The following is a 19,923-nucleotide window of genomic DNA, read 5'->3' as shown; positions in this document are numbered from 1 at the left end:
TCTCTCGTGGTTCTTCGAAGTTTGAAACTTACAAGTTAACAATGTTACTTCAGAGCACCATGTTTTGGCAATAGATAAGAAAGCTTTAGTATAAAAAAGAAAGCTGTTTTAATTCATCTTGACTTGCGAATGTTTACTGTTTGTAACACTTGCAATTGATCAGATAAAAGCATTTTTACTATCAAGGGCTAGGGCCACCAAAAGTAATTAAAAAAAACCGTATTTTGCTGCGGGTTATCACCATATTTAATTAAACTAATAAAGACGTTGTGTAGAGGACACCGATAAGGGTAAGCCCGGAGGCCCTGCTTTCACCGACTGGCCAAGACACGCATTGATCATGTGTAGTGCGTGTAATTACAATAGCTTGTTGTACTCAGTAACAATAAACAATGTTTGTTTTCTTAAACCCCATGTAAGTGTTAATCAGTGTTAATTTTAAAGTCATCCCCGTGTTTTCAGCTTTGCCCAAACACGCTACGTGGTATCAAGAGTTACACCAAGTTGCAGCTCTTTTTCTTTTAGACATACATAGTGTCCGCAGATTTTAGGTTTCACTTACCTTGGTTAGTTTTGCTCTTTTTCGCAGAGCTTTATGTGTCCCTTGTTTCACGTTCTCTGGAATAAACGAGCGACACATAATCCAGGCCCGTACCCAGGGGGGGATGCAGGGGGTGCGAACGAAACCCCACAACGGCCGAAAGTCCACTTTTGGTTCTCAGACGTGCTATTTGTAGACAAAACTCAAAATCATAAGCTAGATCAGTCTGGTATTAGCCAAATCCGACAATAAACGTCCTGTGGAGATACTGCAGAGGCATAAAAAATCCCTTTTTGTTCTTTCGGAGGTGGTTAAATTTTTATCAGAAAACTCTCTCCCCACCCTCCCTCCCTCCCCCTCCCCCCCCCCCCCCCCCCCCACCCGTGCGCTCGGTGTGATTTGTGGCAAATCGATTGATATGCATAGAATTACCAAGTCAACAATTCAACCATATTTTTATATTTTAGGGAAGGAAGGATGCCGTCCCTTTGGTTCGATATAAGACGATGCCAAATGAAAGAGCTGTTGCGGCCTTGCAGATATATTACAAATATGGACAGCTCTATTGACCTTCGTCGCCGACGCCGTTGATGAAATATTATCGTAAATTTTAAACAAAATACCCCAATGTAGTTCTGATAGACTAATATATTAATGTTATTTATTCAGTTAACTTTTTTATAATAAAAAAGAAAAATAAAAAAGCGCACATTTTGCGCATTGGAAACGAATTTGGAAACGAATACATCGACTGGGAAGGAAAGCCAATGCAGAATTAGGTCCAAGAAAATTGGAGAGGCTTAATGCACGCTGTTTGGCTTATCATTCTGCACGAGATTTCTCTACCGCTTAATCTTTAGCGCCACCCTGAAAATCGGGAGTTTTGGAACTTCAGAAGACGGGGTTCCTGTGGATGGCTTCGGCACCAAGCCCTGAGTGCTGTTTGTGCGCATTTCCCACTACCCGCGCGAACATTCCCGTGCGTACATTCCCTTGCATACATTCCCGTGCGTAAATTGAGAATTTCTTATCAACTATTGGAGAGACCAGGTGAGTTTAAAGTGTTCAGATCACTCATGTTGTTGTTCTTGTCTGTTATGACATCGCTCACCACGAGAAGTTCCGCGTCTGGACTGTCGAGGATGTCGGGAATCTCCTCGAACTTTTTTACAAATTTCTCCGAATGTTTTACCCCATAACGGATACCCAAAGGACTACACCAGCAAACAACATAAAAACGTGCTGGATGGTTTCTCTTGCTCTCTCTGGCTATCAAGCCTCCCAAGCCACTCGGCTCTTTTTCAGTGTTGACAAATTACAAATGGATTTGTTGTAAGACACGTAAAATAGATAGCAACTCGAATCACCCTCTGAACATAATATGTACTAAAATATTATTGTAGTATTGGCTTTTATAGATTGGGGGCATTTTAAGGTAAGGGTATCGTTGTTTTATTAGGATTTATTTAAAAATTCTCTTGTAATGGCATCGACGGGATGATCGCGAGAGGTCAGTGAGCGTCGCTATGCTAACTAAAGAGCCGTCATTGCAAATGAATGGTTTTCATCATACTTGTCAAATAGAAGGCAATTTGTGTCAGTTAATAATTCAGAATCTGATGAAGTTGTCCTCACTCATGGAGTCCCACAGGGTTCAGTACTTGGCCCCCTCTTATTTCTTATTTATATCAATGACTTTCATAGATGCAGTAGTATATTTGATTTTCATATCTTTGCTGATGACACTAACCTATTTTACTCGAACAGTATTTTGCTTGCTCTGGAATCCTGTATCAACGAAAATCTTCTTCATGTTTCTAACTGGCTTGCTGCCAATAAGCTCTCTCTAAATATCGATAAAACAAACTTCATCATTTTTCATCCACCACAGAAAATCTCTAATTATACTCTAAGTATTAAGATAAATGGCAAATGCATCAAGAAAGAGAAGTACATCAAATATCTAGGCATCTATATTGACTCCCATCTTAGCTGGAAATATCAGATACTTCATATAGCTAAAAAGATTAAACGTTGCATTGGTGTTCTTTCAAAAATAAGACATTATGTAAATATTTCAGTCCTAAAAATGCTTTACTATACATTATTATTTCCATTTCTAACTTACTCAGTTGTGACCTGGGGCAACACCTATGCAACTACTCTTAAGCCCCTTTTTATACTTCAGAAAAGGGCAATTAGAATATTAACTTTTTCTGATTTTAGGACCCCTTCAAATCCATTATTCTACCAATTTAGTCTCCTCAAACTTCATGACATAATCTATCTTAACAATGCACTGTTTATGTATGACTTCCATTCAGATCATTTGCCATCTGTCTTCAAATCATTTTTCACAAATATTAACAGGATACATCAATATAATACAAGACTTGCTAGTAGGAAGACTTATTACCTGCCTAAGATACGCACAAACTATGGCAAATTTAACATTCGCTTTCTTGGTGTAAAAATCTGGAACGATATTCAGGATGATTATAAATCTAAATCTCGCTCCAGTTTCAAGACACTAATGATCAGCTCTCTTCTAGATCGTTACAAAAGCTAACTCTATTATTGTTGTAATTTACAAACTTAAGATTCTCTCCTATATATAAATGATCCCTATAATCGACCTCCCCTTGCTTGTGCGTGTTTTGTTCTGGTGCGTGCATCTATTGTCGTTTGTTTTTCGTTTCTGTTTGTATTGATATTATATTGATGTATCATGTTGTACCCATGCAATTTTCCGCTTGACCTAGCCGCTTAAGCTCGATTAGCTATGCTATTTCTTAATGCGGCTGGTGCCCAATTATAAAAATTATATTTATTTTTCTTCTTTTCTTATTTAATAAGTAATATCTGTATAATAGAGGGTGCTAATAAATATGTATGTATGTAAAAATATGTATGTATGTATGTCTAAGCCTCACGACTTGCGATGCGATTTGAAACATTAAAAACTAGCATCCTAGTCTAGAAATACTCATTTAAATCACAAAAACAATTTACAGAGAAAATTAGGTCTCTCTGGTTTTGACGATAAGCTCTGAACATGAAGGAAAATAAATTAAACCTTCTTTTAGGTATTTTGAGTTTTGCTTGCTCTTTTAACCTTTAAATTCCAAAGCATTTAAAAATCTTTATTTGTTTGCACAAGGATTTGTGCCTTTTGTGGTTTGTAGGTTTGCAGGAGTTTTACCTTTCATATTGAACCTCAGAATTCTTTTTGATTTTTTTTAAAAAGTTATGATACACCCAGCCGCCGTTAACAATTTTTTCCACACCTATATTCCCTGATAGATTTCTTTTTATCAATTTTTTACAGTCTAGGCAACTGAGTTATGCAAGTTTATGATCAATCTGTCATACATGATACAAATCCATCTACGAACGCATACAAAAAGCAATAAACAATCCCTACAGTGTAGTGGAACCCGAACTTTTGTTTGTTACGCTTTGAGCGCACTATCGAATGCAAAATAACATACTGATGGGGCCAGAGCTTATGACAACAGGTTTGACCTAAAGCTCCCTCCATTTAGCTCAGACCTCGCCACAGTTCATTATGGTAATAAATTCCATTTATAATGTTTTAACACAGGTTTTATTATCAAGATCATATTCACCCTCAATAATGGTAAAAAAAGCGCCAAAGCCCCCGAGACCCCCCAAGCCCAACAAAACAAACGATAAGAAAAAGAAGAAGAAAAACGATAAAAACGTGGAGCTAGTCATGGTGAACGGCAAGGCAAAGGAGGCGGATTTGGATGATGACGAGAGCGAGCAGCCTTTAAAGACAACAGTTGAGGTTAATCCTAATAGCGGACCCATCCCCTCTCGGGAAATCGTTGGACCATAACCCCCCTTCAACCCCCCCTCCCCCCCGCCTCCAAAACGTCAATCGTAAAGCGAGCTACGTATTCAGAGGCCAGAAGCTTACGGGCTTTCTAAAATAGGTCGGGGCGCTAGTAGGCACAACAGGTTTACTGATGTTTTTTTCTGGACTATCGGTAACTCCCCCCCCCCCCACCTCCCCTCGAGAACCTTTGCATCTAAGGCGCTTTGGAAATCTCAATATTAGAAAACTGAACCTTGTCTCTTTTGCCAATCCTTTCTCCAGGGCACTAAACAAGAACAGCTTTGCGCTGCTGCGTACATGGGGGACAAGGAGACAGCCATCAAATTACTAGACAAGGGAGTCGGTGGGAAAATGCACTCGTTTTTTATTTGCAAATACCGTTAAACCTTCTACGTTTACAGTTATTTATCCGGAAAGTTTTAACGGCCCATACTCTATTGTAGACATCAACTGTGCCGACGAGTACGGCAAGACCCCGCTACACCACGCAACGACAGGCAAACGCATAGAGTTCGTTGAGTTTTTACTGAGTCGCGGAGCGGAGCTTACGAAACAAGACCAGAGAGGTGACACACCCTTACACGCGGCGGTTAGGACTGGTGACGAGGCGATAGTCAAGGTACTAAAGAGGGAAGGGTAAGAATACTTGGGTGAGAGGGGACTGGGCAAGATAATCGTGGTGACACTCCCTTTCAAGTGGCGGTTAGGACTGGTGACGAGGCGATAGTCAGGGTACAAAAGAGGGAAGGGTGGGAATGCTTGGATGAGGGGGGGGGAGGTATGGGCAAAACAATCGTGGTGACACGCCCTTACACGATGCGGTTAGGACTGGTGACAAGGCGATAGTCAAGGTACTGAAGAGGGAAGGGTGGGGATACTTGGGTGAGAGAGGTATGGGCAAGACAATCGTGGTGACACACCATTGCACGCGGCGGTTAGGACGGGGGGGGGGGGGGAGAGGGGTATATTGTGAAACAAACTAAGCAAGCAAGATAAAAACTTCCATACGCCATCATCCCGTCGACAACTATTCTTAACAAAGTTTTACGCTGACCACGTCAATCAAATCATATGTGTTTTGTAGACGCTGGTGTCAAATGAGAAGTGCAACGTGAATGCGAAAGGGCGAGGTCTTTGTACACCTCTACACATCGCATGCGGAATGGATAAGCTCAAGATCTGCAAGTTGCTGGTGAGAATATATGCTTGATTTGAAGTTTTATTAGCTGACCTGTAATGAATCTTATTTTGCTTCGACGAAGAGCTAACGCTTTGAAGCGTCAGCGAAACTATTTTTTCCCACAGAGGCGTAAAACATACCACATAAACCTCGTCTTTTTTTTATTTCCCTGATTCACGCCTACACGCTCACAACGACTCCCTAGTTATTCCACAGCTTGCCTGTTGATTGTCTAGTCAAATCCTTATGTAAGGAGATAAAGTTCTAGATTTGCCGTGACCGACGTCAACTAGGGTGGATTGACACCCTACCAATAAAATTGCGCTTAATAATCAGACCAAGCAGCGAAAAACGCGAATGTGTCGGATTTACCACCTTCATGACTTACCACCTTAAGATCATCTGCGCGCCATCTCGACGGGCGGCGGTGTGAAATGTATCATGGACAGGGTGTCTCTTCCCCCCCACCCCCCCGGATGTCGTCGACGTTTTGAACAATTTATGAGGGTGCTCGTCGTTTTTAGTGCCGTCTCCGTCGTCGTTGCACAAACGACCTAGTGTCAACTTGGGATTATAATAAAAATAATGCTGAAGACAATATGATGATTCTATGAACACGTTGATGTCTTATGATTGCCATCATCTCTCTGTAGATAGAGCACGAGGCACGAATCGACCTGAAGGACGAAGACAAAATGACACCGCTGGGTCACGCGGTGGAGAAAGGTGCCAAGAACACAGCGGAGTATATCTTTAGTATTGGTAAGAGCACAAACATGGCAAGGGATACTCTAAGCACAGCGGAGTATATCTTTAGTATTGATAAGAGCACAAACATGGTAAGGGATATCTTTAGTATTGGTAAGAGCACAAACATGGTAAGGGATACTCTAAGCACAGCGGAGTATATCTTTAGTATTGGTAAGAGCACAAACATGGCAAGGGATACTCTAAGCACAGCGGAGTATATCTTTAGTATTGGTAAGAGCAAAAACATGGTAAGGGATATCTTTAGTATTGGTAAGAGCACAAACATGGTAAGGGATATTCTAAGCACAGCGGAGTATATCTTTAGTATTGGTAAGAGCACAAACATGGTAAGGGATATCTTTAGTATTGGTAAGAGCACAAACATGGCAAGGGATACTCTAAGCACAGCGGAGTATATCTTTAGTATTGGTAAGAGCACAAACATGGTAAGGGATACTCTTTTACAGCATCAATATGGTCTGTAGGAATACGAAATATTGGTTATTGTCTTAATGAAAATTGGGTTGAAGGTAAATGTGCATATAGATAGGGATAGAAACAGGGGCAGCTATACACTTTCCTTTTTCTCTCTTTTATCAGAATCGACGCCACCTGATAATAAGCTCACCCCCTACCAGCAGAGCCACTTTTTATATTTAGTTTTTCAATGCGAATGATTTGATGTAATTTCAGCTAAGGCGAAGATGGAAAATCTAGACAGCCTGCTTTACCAAGCAGATATAGATGGGAGTACGTTGCTTCATATGGCGGTGGAAAGCGGCGTAACCGAAGTAAGCATGTGCATTGCAAACCATTTTCGCGAGCCACGGTCCATCTCTCCTTGCCCCTTGAAGATGTAAATAGTCGGTGGTGCAAACGTTAAGAGGCCAAAAAAAAGTAGACCAAAGAGGTTGCTTGAGTACTTGATCGTCATATCACGGTGATTATAGATGTTAAGAAGATTGATGTCTTATTTTCAGATCGTGGCATTGTGTCTAAATCACGGAGCAAGAGTGAGAGAACCGAAGGTAGAAATACAAAGAAAAAACTCTTCTTTCTTATTGGCTTATTTGGCTAATGTAAAGTATGATATTTACCGACCTACAAAACTTGCCCATATGCAGACCATGTGACCACGTGGTCAAGGCAGTACAAGACTCTAACAGTGACAGCGTTTTGACATTTACCTTACAAACATCAAGGCAGATAAGCGCTGAATGTGTAGTTGCAGAAAATATCCATACCCCCATAGAGGGAATTTGAAATTCCGGGGGTGGGGTCTAACGTCCAGGATTTTCCAGAGGGGAGGGGGTAAAATGGCCTTTTTCCTTAACAGTTTACTGAATTTACTACCAGGGGGTTTGACTTTCCAGAGGGGTGAGGGTTCATATCACCGACCCACTCCATGGGGTGGGTGGGGGGATATTTTCTGGAACTACACAATCATAAACATATTTTTCTTGGACTACACATATCTGTTATCAATCCTTCTTGCGCCTCGTGGCACACAGGGTCTCATTAACCCATCTCCGCTCTGTCCTGTCAGCTGCTTTGACTCATACCTCCTCACAGCTGACCCTGTGTCGCTCCTTGCGCACCGTCCTTCTCCATCCTTGGCCTTCTTCACGCAGCTAAGGGTATGTTCAAAACCTTGGTCAATATTGCAATCTTAGGTGCTTTGCCTGTTTTCAGGATAAGCACAGCCCTTCAGCATTTCACTTGGCGTGTGCCCAGGGGTCAGTAAAGATGGTGAAACTGATGGTTGAAAAGGACCCTGTTATCTGTCGTATTACACTCATAGACAGAGATGGCATGTCGCCGCTACACCGAGCTGCAGCCAACAATCAGACGAATATCGTGGAGTTTTTACTTGATCAGGTGAAACGCAATGCACCGCCGGTGCTTTTGATTACAATAATGGATAGTTCCATCCAACCCGTGACCTAGCGAGTCCAAGTATACATTAGTGTACCAAACGCATTGTCATAGCATTGAATGGTATTTTCGCCAAAGGGTGCCCAAGTGGACCTAACTGACAAGACCCATTGCACTCCTCTATTCATGGCGGCATCTAACGGCGCTACTGAGACCGTGAAGCTCCTAATGTCACGCGGTGCGAACGTGACTTCTAAGAACGTCGCCATGGAGTCGGTGCTCCACGCGGCCGTAGGGCACATGAGAACGACTGAGGCGCTGCTAAACGTATGTGACCTTCCGATGGGACAATGGGAAGACTGCTTAACGTATGTGACCTTCCGATGGGACCATGGGAAGACTGCTTAACGTATGTAACCTTCCGATGGGACCATGGAAAGACTGCTTAACGTATGTAACCTTCCGATGGGACCATGGGAAGGCGACGAAATCAGTGCTTAACGTATGTAACCTTCCGATGGCACCATCGGAGGGCGACCAAATCAGTGCTTAACGTATGTAACCTTCCGATGGGACCATGGGAAGACTGCTTAACGTATGTAACCTTCCGATGGGACCATGGGAAGGCGACGAAATCACTGCTTAACGTATGTAACCTTCCGATGGGACCATGGAAAGACTGCTTAACGTATGTAACCTTCCGATGGGACCATGGGAAGGCGACGAAATCAGTGCTTAACGTATGTAACCTTCCGATGGGACCATGGGAAGGCGACGAAATCAGTGCTTAACGTATGTAACCTTCCGATGGGACCATGGGAAGGCAAAGAAATCAGTGCTTAACGTATGTAACCTTCCGATGGCACCATCGGAGGGCGACCAAATCAGTGCTTAACGTATGTAACCTTCCGATGGGACCATGGGAAGGCGACGAAATCAGTGCTTAACGTATGTAACCTTTCGATGGGACCATGGGAAGGCGACGAAATCAGTCCTTAACGTATGTAACCTTCCGATGGGACCATGGGAAGGCGACGAAATCAGTGCTTAACGTATGTAACCTTCCGATGGGACCATGGGAAGGCGACGAAATCAGTGCTTAACGTATGTAACCTTTCGATGGGACCATGGGAAGGCGACGAAATCAGTGCTTAACATATGTAACCTTTCGATGGGACCATGGGAAGGCGACGAAATCAGTCCTTAACGTATGTAACCTTCCGATGGGACCATGGGAAGGCGACGAAATCAGTGCTTTATGTATGTAACCTTCCGATGGCACCATGGGAAGGCGACGAAATCAGTGCTTAACGTATGTAACCTTCCGATGGCACCATGGGAAGGCGACGACATCACAAATCGCGTGATTTTTGTTGTGGCAAACTCGCGCACGCTCCAGCGTTTAGCGGCGAATTAACAGAAAAAGTAACTTATTCAGCCGCTTACAAAACACCAGAATGTTTCTTTGTCCGAATGTGCTAATTTTTATTGAAATATTTTTTGGCTTGCATTTGATACCAAAAATTTATGTAATTTCTTGGTGCAAGTCGCCTTTTTAGGGGATTAGGAAGGAGGAGTTAGAAAGGAAAGAAATAGAATGCGCGCAAAACCCCGGCAATGAGAGTTTGATCATTTTTTACTCTGTGCGGTTTGTTTACGGTTGTAGGGTTCAGGGGCGGCGTATCTTATCCCAGAACAGGACAGAGATGGATACGCCCCAATCCACCGTGCGGCGAGGGGTGGTTACTTGCAGGTAACCAAGATTGACAATCAACAGGATCATTTGAACTATTGTACCATGATGATACGCTGAGAGCTATCGTACAAGACTTCTACTTGATTCTTTTTCCAGAATATTCATCTGTTTATTACCAAAAACAAGGCGGCAGCCGGAATAACAGCAGACTCTCTAGACACCCCATTACATGTCGCCTGCAAGTATGTAATTATTATGGCTTTTGTGGTCTTACTTTATGAGTCTCGCTGGTGATATTAGCATATGTGTATTTTGTTATCGTTGTTGCTGTTGCCAGGACCGTTGTTGTTCTTTGACAGGTTCGGTTGGCTTGAGATAGTAGATGATCTACTAGTGGGGCGCAATGTACGTATGATCAACTTGAAAAACAACCACGGCAAGACGCCACTGCACTTTGCTGCTGGCGAAGGACACGACAAGGTGGTAGAGCTACTCCTGGACCGCGGCGCCACCATAGACAGGTATAGAAATGTCTTGCAACCCTCTGTTGGTAGAGCCGGTATGCACGCCATCAGTGACAAGTAAGCCTAAACCTGCCTCTTATTATAGCAGTCCCCCCCCCCCCCCAGCACTTTTGTTAACAATGAGTATCCCCCTCCCACCACCACTAGCTAAATATCCATAACAGTTCATTTTGACAGTAATACCGCTCATTGTTCTGACAGTAATACCGCTCAAGGTCGGCCGAGGCAATAAGCACCTAGGTGTTTTGCCTATTTCCTATAAACTGAACACTAAAACGAACACATATCAATGGACGTACGAGCATCAGTTAAAAGACTAACATGAATAAGTGGATTTTACTTTTAGGGACCATACCGAACGAACACCGTTACACTTGGCCGCCATTACAGGCTCCAAACGGTGCGTCGAGTGCATTTTGATAAAGCACCCAGACTGTTTGAACAGTGTCGACGAAGATCAGGTACGTAAGGGGCAGTAGAACCCAACAACAAGCACCCCCTCATCCCTCACCCCACAAACAGCCCTATACCCACTTTACCCAAACCACGCCATCATACAACCCACCACGATTATTCCAAGCCACAACACAACACCAACACCCACCTAAGCCCCACACACCTACACATACACTTCCTCCCCCCTCACACTTTCCTACACTCTCACCTAAAATATACACACCTAACACACCCTACACAAGCCAGACCCCTGCCAACACCAAAACCACACACCCCTTCCCCCCCCCCCCCCATGGCCACAACACTACTCACCCTACAACACACTAAACCAACCACACCCTACAGCAGCCACTAGTCCTACAACCAGCGCTCCCTCCAACACCACATCCTACATACAGCCCAAGCCCGCTCCCACCACACACACATCTACCCCTCCACACATAGCCTACCACATACACACCATAGCATCCTACGACTATACCAACCAACCCACAACACAACAGCCAGCCACACCCTACACCAGACACTACCCCACAACCAATTTTCTCCCCCCTACAAACACCTACATATAGCCCCCTCCCCCACCATACAAACATTTACCCCACAGCACAAAACCCAACTACAAACGACCACACCCTATGACCCACATACATTATCACCCACATTTACACCATAACCTCACAAATTTTAAATCGACCTACGCACCACTACCATTTCAACACACACAGACCCATCACGCTAAATTGTAAGCCTTATCTACTCCACATCTCCCTCACCACCACTCTTACCTATACACTGTACCAATTTTCCCCCACCAACACAGCCATTAGCCATCTCCATACCACACCATATTATTATTATTATTGTTTTGCTTTTTCACCTACCCACCACACACTACCACAACCTATTCTATTCCCCCACTTTATCTCTTCACCACCCTCCACCACCTACAATCGAACCTATCCACCTTTTCACCGTAATTACATTACTACCATCTCCACTCTACATTACCTTACTAGCCATCCTTCACCATCACCCTCCAACATCACCATACCATATGATCACACCAACCTCACTACCACACCACTTTAGGCCCCTACGTCTTGGTACGAATACCCGATCCGAACCAAAAAGGAATTCTACGAGTCTCCTGTACCACACAGCATATCCACACCAATAAAAACAGTCCGTCTATAAAAATACAGTCCATCGACAACAAGCCACCAGATATAGACATCCGGCCTCAACAATGACCGCAGGAAAACTTCCACGAGACTCCTACGTAACACACGCTACTGCCTTGAATATCCAACCTGGCTCCTCACCAACACTCTATCCTCTCAGCGCATGCCACCCCGTCATCCTATCTAGCACAGAACACTTCCAAAATATTCCCGTACAATAACATAGCCATTCATTGTATTCATCCGCCATATTTTGCCAATTTTGTAAACCAAACCGCAACCTAGTTTATAAATACCCGGATGTACAATAACCGGAAACGGAAACAGCAATATCTATTTTCATCTAATACTCGTATAACCACGAGCGCAATCCCCTCATAACCCCTCGCTTCGCTGCATACGGAATACCTACAAGACACGCAATCTAAGCTCCGCCAATACACATCTCAGGTATGTACACCCTCCTTTCCACACATCCTATATACTACCCACCAAATCACGACACCCGTATTCTCTTCCCTTCCTGCTACATGCATAAGTCCCCATACTTATTTATCATTTAGTCCACCACAAACAGCCGCTAGCCAGGACCATCACATGGACCATTTTGTCCACTACACACTTCCCCCTCCTATCTGAGCCTCTATCCACTTTTTTCTCTTTACCTCATTTCCCGGCGCGCTATCTTTTACTTTTCAGACCAAGCCATGCACTCAGCTGGAGCCAGTCGCTACACAGGTTTGGACATTGCATGCACCACGCTTCACTACAGGCATTACTAACGAGCGTGTAGGGGCGGGTGATGAGGGCCTTATCATTCGAAACACGTTTCATATACGAATCATCTCCCTAGTTTTTTCCCCTTTTACTCCCACCATCATCGCCGGTTTTCCCCTAGCTTTCCCCTAAGTCCCCCCGCTTTCATCTCTAGGTTCGTATATGACCAACCAATAGACCTCGCCCCCTGAAGAGAAGTCTTGGTTGGCGTTATATGCCTTTAGTTCTACATTTCGCAGAGCTCTTTGAAATGACCTACACACTTTTGTCTTATTGGTTTATTTTGTTATGTCCATTTTACATATACATGCCGGTTGTTTTCTTCGTGCCTTTGCCTTTTCCCCTTATCTCTTACCACCGATTATCGCTTCATCTGGGGAAAACTATCCTTCCTGTCTTGTTGGCGTTTCAGCGTCATCTCCACTCTCACCGCGCTCCCTTTGTCGCCTCCCGCGCCCCTACTTCATCTTCTTCTCGCCGTTTTACTAGCATCAATTTCCATTGTCCGCAATACACCCTTTCACCGCTACAGAATTTTTTATCTTTTCTCGGCGTTTTCGCAACACTCATTCGGTCTCTGTTGTTGTTTAATTTCGCCTGTCAGTCATACCATTTACACACTTCATTAGATACATACCTCCACACATACCTCACCCTCCCCATTACCGCTCACCATTTCCTCCCTACAATCCAAACACTTTTCTTTCTCTTATCCTACACATTACTTTCCCACCCTACACACAACACACTTTCCCATAAACACTACACAGTCTTTTCACAATATCCCTGCTTATCATTCTGTTCACACTCACATTATCCCCCTTTATCAGATTTTATTAATGCCGCCGACCTCTTCACATCCGCTACACAACACTAGCAACAAGCTTCCGATTTTAACTGTTTTAATCTCCAAATAATACCATATTTACTAACCACCTCTACTAAACAAAAAAAACCCTTTATTCATAACTCTCATGTCTTTTTATTATTAACCCCATCTCTCATAACAACCTTAACCCGTAGTCTCATAACCCATAATCTTAACCACACGAACATAACCTTACACAATAACTTCTCCGTTTATTTAATCATTTAAGATTTGATTTACATTCTTTCCTGTAGAATGATTTTGTTCCGATACACAACTTTAAGCTGGTTTCCGCTTTGTTAATTGCTTCACTTACGGTTTATTCATCTAATCAGGCACGAGGCAACTCGAGTTTTGACAAACAATTGTCTCCGTTCCTATAACACATACGACCTCATTATGAATGGGGGGGATCTGTTAGATCCGTTTTACATTCTTTTCTGGAGAATGATTTTGTTCTTATACACAACTCCAAGCTAGTTTCTGCTTTGTGAATTGCTTTACTAACAGTTCACTCATCGGGTCAGGCACGAGGTCACTCGAGTTTAAACAAGCAATTATCTCCGTTCCTATGGCACGTGCGGCATCATTCTACACTCTAACCTTTTGCCATCGCTGTTAGAACCCTTTGTCTTTCATGCAACTCCATCAATACACATATTTTCCGTGCAAATTCGCATCATTCACCTGAACTTATCTATTTCATAGTAACGCATCGGCTTGTGTCAAAGCGTTCGTTCGTTCTAAATTTGGTCGCATAATTAACTTACCGTATATGCATAAGTGCTACGTCACTTCCGTTCTATTCTTAACACATAAAAGTTAGTTTTCTTTGTTTTCTTTAGTCTCATTATATTATTTCTTATAATATTTCTGCGCTACAATTTATTTTACAATTACTTTCGCTGTAACAGAAACTATTCTATCATTTTTGGTGGATTTTTCGACACCTTTTGGACATATTTCCTGTTCATTTTTTACATCATTTAGGCATTATATTCATACTCCATATCGTCATAGTAACGATCATGATATACTATTTCATACCTAATAGTTCCCACAACTACACCTACTCCACATCTCCCTCACCACCACTCTTACCTATACACCATACCAATTTTTCCCCCACCAACACAGCCATTAGACATCTCCATACCACACCATATTAGTACTAATTTTTTCTTTTTCACCTACCCACCACACACTACCACAACCTATTCTATAGTCCCACTTCATCTTTCCACCACCCTCCACCACCTACTAGTCCAACCTATCCACCTCCCCACCGTAATTACCTCACTACCATCTCCACTCCACATCACCTTACTAGCCATCCCTCACCATCACCCTCCAGCATCACCATACCATACGATTACACCCACCTCACTACCACACTACTTTAGGCCCCTACGTCTTGGTACGAATACCCGATCCAAACCAACAAGCAATTATCTCCGTTCCTATAACACGTGCGGCATCATTCTACACTCTAACCTTTTGCCATCGCTGTTAGAACCCTTTGTCTTTCATGCAACTCCATCAATACACATATCTTCCGTCCAAATTCGCATCATTCACCTGAACTTATCTATTTCATAGTAACGCATCGGCTTGTGTCAAAGCGTTCGTTCGTTCTAAATTTGGTCGCATAATTAACTTACCGTATATGCATAAGTGCTACGTCACTTCCGTTCTATTCTTAACCCATAAAAGTTAGTTTTCTTTGTTTTCTTTAGTCTCATTATATTATTTCTTATAATATTTCTGCGCTACAATTTATTTTACAATTATTTTCGCTGTAACAGAAACTATTCTATCATTTTTGGTGGATTTTTCGACACCTTTTGGACATATTTCCTGTTCATTTTTTACATCATTTAGGCATTATATTCATACTCCATATCGTCATAGTAACGATCATGATATACTATTTCATACCTAATAGTTCCCACAACTACACCTACTCCACATCTCCCTCACCACCACTCTTACCTATACACCATACCAATTTTTCCCCCACCAACATAGCCATTAGCCATCTCCATACCACACCATATTAGTACTAATTTTTTCTTTTTCACCTACCCACCACACACTACCACAACCTATTCTATAGTCCCACTTTATCTTTCCACCACCCTCCACCACCTACTAGTCCAACCTATCCACCTCCCCACCGTAATTACCTCACTACCATCTCCACTCCACATCACCTTACTAGCCATCCCTCACCATCACCCTCCAGCATCACCATACCATACGATTACACCCACCTCACTACCACACTACTTTAGGCCCCTACGTCTTGGTACGAATACCCGATCCAAACCAAAAAAATGTTGTTTCTTATAATATTTCTGCGCTACAATTTATTTTACAATTACTTTCGCTGTAATAGAAACTATTCTATTATTTTTGGTGGATTTTTGGACACCTTTTGGACATATTTCCTGTTCATTTTTTACATTATTTAGGCATTATATTCATACTCCATATTGTCATAGTAACGGTCATGATATACTATTTCATACCTAATAGTTCCCACAACTGCACCTGCTCCACATCTCCCCCACCACCACTCTTACCTATACACCATACCAATTTTTCCCCCACCAACACAGCCATTAGCCATCTCCATACCACACCATATTATTACTAATTTTTTCTTTTTCACCTACCCACCACACACTACCACAACCTATTCTATAGTCCCACTTTATCTTTCTACCACCCTCCACCACCGACTAGTCTAACCTATCCACCTCCCCACCGTAATTACATTACTACCATCTCCACTCCACATTACCTTACTAGCCATCCCTCACCATCACCCTCCAACACCACCATACCATACGATTACACCCACCTCACTACCACACCACTTTAGGCCCCTACGTCTCGGTACGAATACCCGATCCAAACCAAAAAATTTGCATCATTTAGGCATTAGATTCATACTCTATATTGTCATAGTAATGGTCATGATATACTATTTCATACCTAGTAGTTCCCACAAATACATCTACTCCACATCTCCCTCATTACCACTCTTACCTATACACCATACCAATTTTCCCCCACCAACACAGCCATTAGCCATCTCCATACCACACCATATTATTACTAATTTTTTCTTTTTCACCTACCCACCACACACTACCACAACCTATTCTATAGTCCCACTTTATCTTTCAACCACCTACTAGTCTAACCTATCCACCTCCCCACCGTAATTACATTACCACCATCTCCACTCCACATTACCTTACTAGCCATCCCTCACCATCACCATCCAACATCACCATACCATATGATTACACCCACCTCACTACCACACCACTTTAGGCCCCTACGTCTTGGTACGAATACCCGATCCAAACCAAAAAGTTATGTACCATACGGGGAAAGTGCTGTATCACAATCTGTGATCCCAAGACGTACCCCCTCCCACACCTCCACGCCCCGACCCCCCCCACCACACCGCCACACTCCCCACCTACTCCCACACTAACACACCTCACCCCCCAAACCCTCCACTACCCACACCCTCCCACACCCACCTCACACCACTAGCACACTCCTCCCCTATACCCCACACCCCTTACTCCACCTACACACCTCAACTACACCCCAACATGCCACTACCACCACCCCTAGGCATACAGACCCCCACACTACCCCACTCCCTCAACACCACACGCCCAAAAAACACACAACCACCTCGCCTACAACCACCTTCCCTCCTACACATAGTACAAACACATACATACCCACATCCCTCTCACAAATTAAATATTACTCTATCCTTACCACACAACATACCTACCCACTACTACCACCCAGCTCTATACATGTCACAACCCCCTTTCTCTCCCCCCTAAACCTAGCTTACCACCCAAGCACCCCCCTACCCCACAACAAGCACCCCCTCATCCCTCACCCCACAAACAGCCCCATACCCACTTCACCCATACCACGTCATCATACAACCCACCACGATTATTCAAAACCCCAACACAACACCAACACCCACCTAAGCCCCACACACCTACACATACACTTCCTCCCCCCCCTCACACTTTCCTACACTCTTACCTAAAATATACACACCTAACACACCCTTCACAAGCCAGACCCCTGCCAACACAAAAACCACACACCCCTTCCCCCCCCCCCCATGGCCACAACACTACTCACCCTACAACACACCAAACCAACCACACCCTATAGCAGCCACTAGTCCTACAACCAACGCTCCCCCCAACAACACAATCTACATACAGTCCAACCCCCCTCCCACCACACACACCTCTACCCCTCCACACATAGCCTACCACATACACACCATAGCATCCTACGACTATACCAACCAACCCACAACACACCAACCAGCCACACCCTACACCAGACACTACCCCACAACCAATTTCCCCCCCTTACAAACACCTACATACAGCCCCCTCCCCAACCATACAAACATTTACCCCACAGCACAAAACCCAACTACAAACGACCACACCCTATGACCCACCCTACCTACCCACAAACCAACACCTTACTATCACCTAACATCATAACGATACATCATCACCCACATTTGCACCGTGGCCTCGCAGATTTTAAATCGTCCTCCGCACCACCGCCATTTTAAAACACATAGACCCATCACGCTGAGTTGTGGGCCTTATCTGCTCCACATCCCCCTCGCCGCCGCTCTCGCCTATACACCGTGCCGGTTTTTTCCCACCAACACAGCCATTAGCCATCTCCACACCACACCATATTATTATTATTTTTTTCTTTTTCGCCTGCCCACCACACACTACCACAACCTATTCTATAGTCCCACTTCATCTTTTCACCACCCTCCACCACCTACTAGTCGAACCAATCCACCTTTTCACCGTAATTACATTACTACCATCTCCACTCTACACTATCTTACTAGCTATCCTTCACCATCACCCTCCAACATCACCATACCATATGATCACACCAACCTCACTACCACACCACTTTAGGCCCCTACGTCTTGGTACGAATACCCGATCCAAACCAAAAAGTTATGTACCATACGGGGAAAGTGCTGTATCACAATCTGTGATCCCAAGACGTACCCCCTCCCACACCTCACCTCCTTCCCACTTTCCCTCTGATAACAACACACAACCCCATCTCCCTCCAATATTGCTTACACTCATCATTATAATCTCTCCACAGCCTCCACCCACCGTCGCTATGGCACAACAGGACCTGTTGTACCCCCACACGTGTTAACCACTACTGCCACAACCCTATCCACCCACACGCCCACACTCTACTCTAACACCTCAACACCCAACACCCCTTATCATACAGACCTCTCCTACATTGAAGATGATATTTTACTCCAACATGCCTCACCCCCTCACACAACATCTCCTACCCAAAAAAATTTTTTTTGACTACCTCTCCCCCACGCAACACGATGCCCTACTATCTATCTCCTCCCCACCCAGCCCTAGCCACCAACCTCATAATACACTACAGTCCCCCCCAGCTCCCCGACCCCCTCCACCACACCGCCACACTCCCCACCTACTCGCACACCTAGCCACACTAACACACCTCACCCCCCAAACTCCCTACTACCCACACACCCACCGCACCACACTGCACCCCCTCCCACTACACCTCACCACCCAGCCCTCCTCCCCACACCCACCACTAAGCGCGCCCTACTACCCACACCCTCCCACACCCACCTCATACCACTAGCACACTCCACCCCTTTACCCCACACCCCTAACCCCACCTACACACCTCAACTACACCTCAACATGCCACTACCACCACCCCTAGGAATACAAACCCCCACACCATCCCACTCCCCCAACACCACACGCCCAAAACACACACAACCACCCCACCTACAACCACCCTCCCTCCTACACATAGTACATACACATACATACCCACATCCCTCTCACAAATGAAATCTTACTCTATCCTTACCACACAACATAACTACCCACTACTACCACCCAGCCCTATACATGTCACAACTTTCTTTTTCTCTCCCCACTCATACCCAGCTAACCACCCAAGTACCCCCCTACTCACATCACCCACACCCAGCCACCCACCTACCCCACAACAAGCACCCCCTCATCCCTCACCCCACAAACAGCCCTATACCCACTTTACCCAAACCACGCCATCATACAACCC

The 19,923-nt window shown here is 44.2% G+C and overlaps 2 protein-coding genes and 1 long non-coding RNA gene across 3 annotated transcripts in view; 2 read left to right on the top strand and 1 right to left on the bottom strand.

Moving 5' to 3' along the window:
- LOC5516363 (putative beta-lactamase-like 1) overlaps window positions 1-19,923 on the bottom strand; it is a 37,702-nt gene that overhangs the window by 4,305 nt on the left and 13,474 nt on the right. The gene's annotated exons all lie outside the window — the stretch shown is intronic.
- On the top strand, window positions 1,415-10,907 carry LOC125572225 (transient receptor potential cation channel subfamily A member 1-like). The gene is made up of 14 exons (XM_048732444.1): window positions 1,415-1,591; window positions 4,146-4,352; window positions 4,665-4,746; window positions 4,847-5,022; window positions 5,488-5,595; window positions 6,237-6,345; window positions 7,027-7,124; window positions 7,314-7,361; window positions 8,026-8,211; window positions 8,347-8,535; window positions 9,875-9,961; window positions 10,061-10,146; window positions 10,264-10,425; window positions 10,775-10,907. The coding sequence occupies exons 2-14, from the start codon at window positions 4,179-4,181 to the stop codon at window positions 10,905-10,907; spliced, it is 1,638 nt and encodes a 545-aa protein (XP_048588401.1). The 5' UTR covers window positions 1,415-1,591; window positions 4,146-4,178.
- Window positions 12,364-13,787, top strand: LOC125572227. Its single transcript, XR_007313690.1, has 2 exons — window positions 12,364-12,518; window positions 12,768-13,787. It is a non-coding gene; the product is annotated as an uncharacterized LOC125572227 (long non-coding RNA).

The sequence above is a fragment of the Nematostella vectensis genome, chromosome 1, assembly GCF_932526225.1.
Source record: "Nematostella vectensis chromosome 1, jaNemVect1.1, whole genome shotgun sequence".
Classification (NCBI taxonomy): Eukaryota; Metazoa; Cnidaria; class Anthozoa; order Actiniaria; family Edwardsiidae; genus Nematostella; species Nematostella vectensis.
This window is presented reverse-complemented; position numbering and strand designations above follow the sequence as displayed.

Coding starts and splice junctions, on each gene's coding strand:
- LOC125572225 (XM_048732444.1), top strand. CDS start 4,179: ATGGTAAAAAAAGCGCCAAAGCCCCCGAGACCCCCCAAGCCCAACAAA. Junction 9,962..10,060: donor CGAGGGGTGGTTACTTGCAG/GTAACCAAGATT, acceptor TTCTTTTTCCAG/AATATTCATCTGTTTATTAC. Junction 10,426..10,774: donor CGCGGCGCCACCATAGACAG/GTATAGAAATGT, acceptor TTTTACTTTTAG/GGACCATACCGAACGAACAC.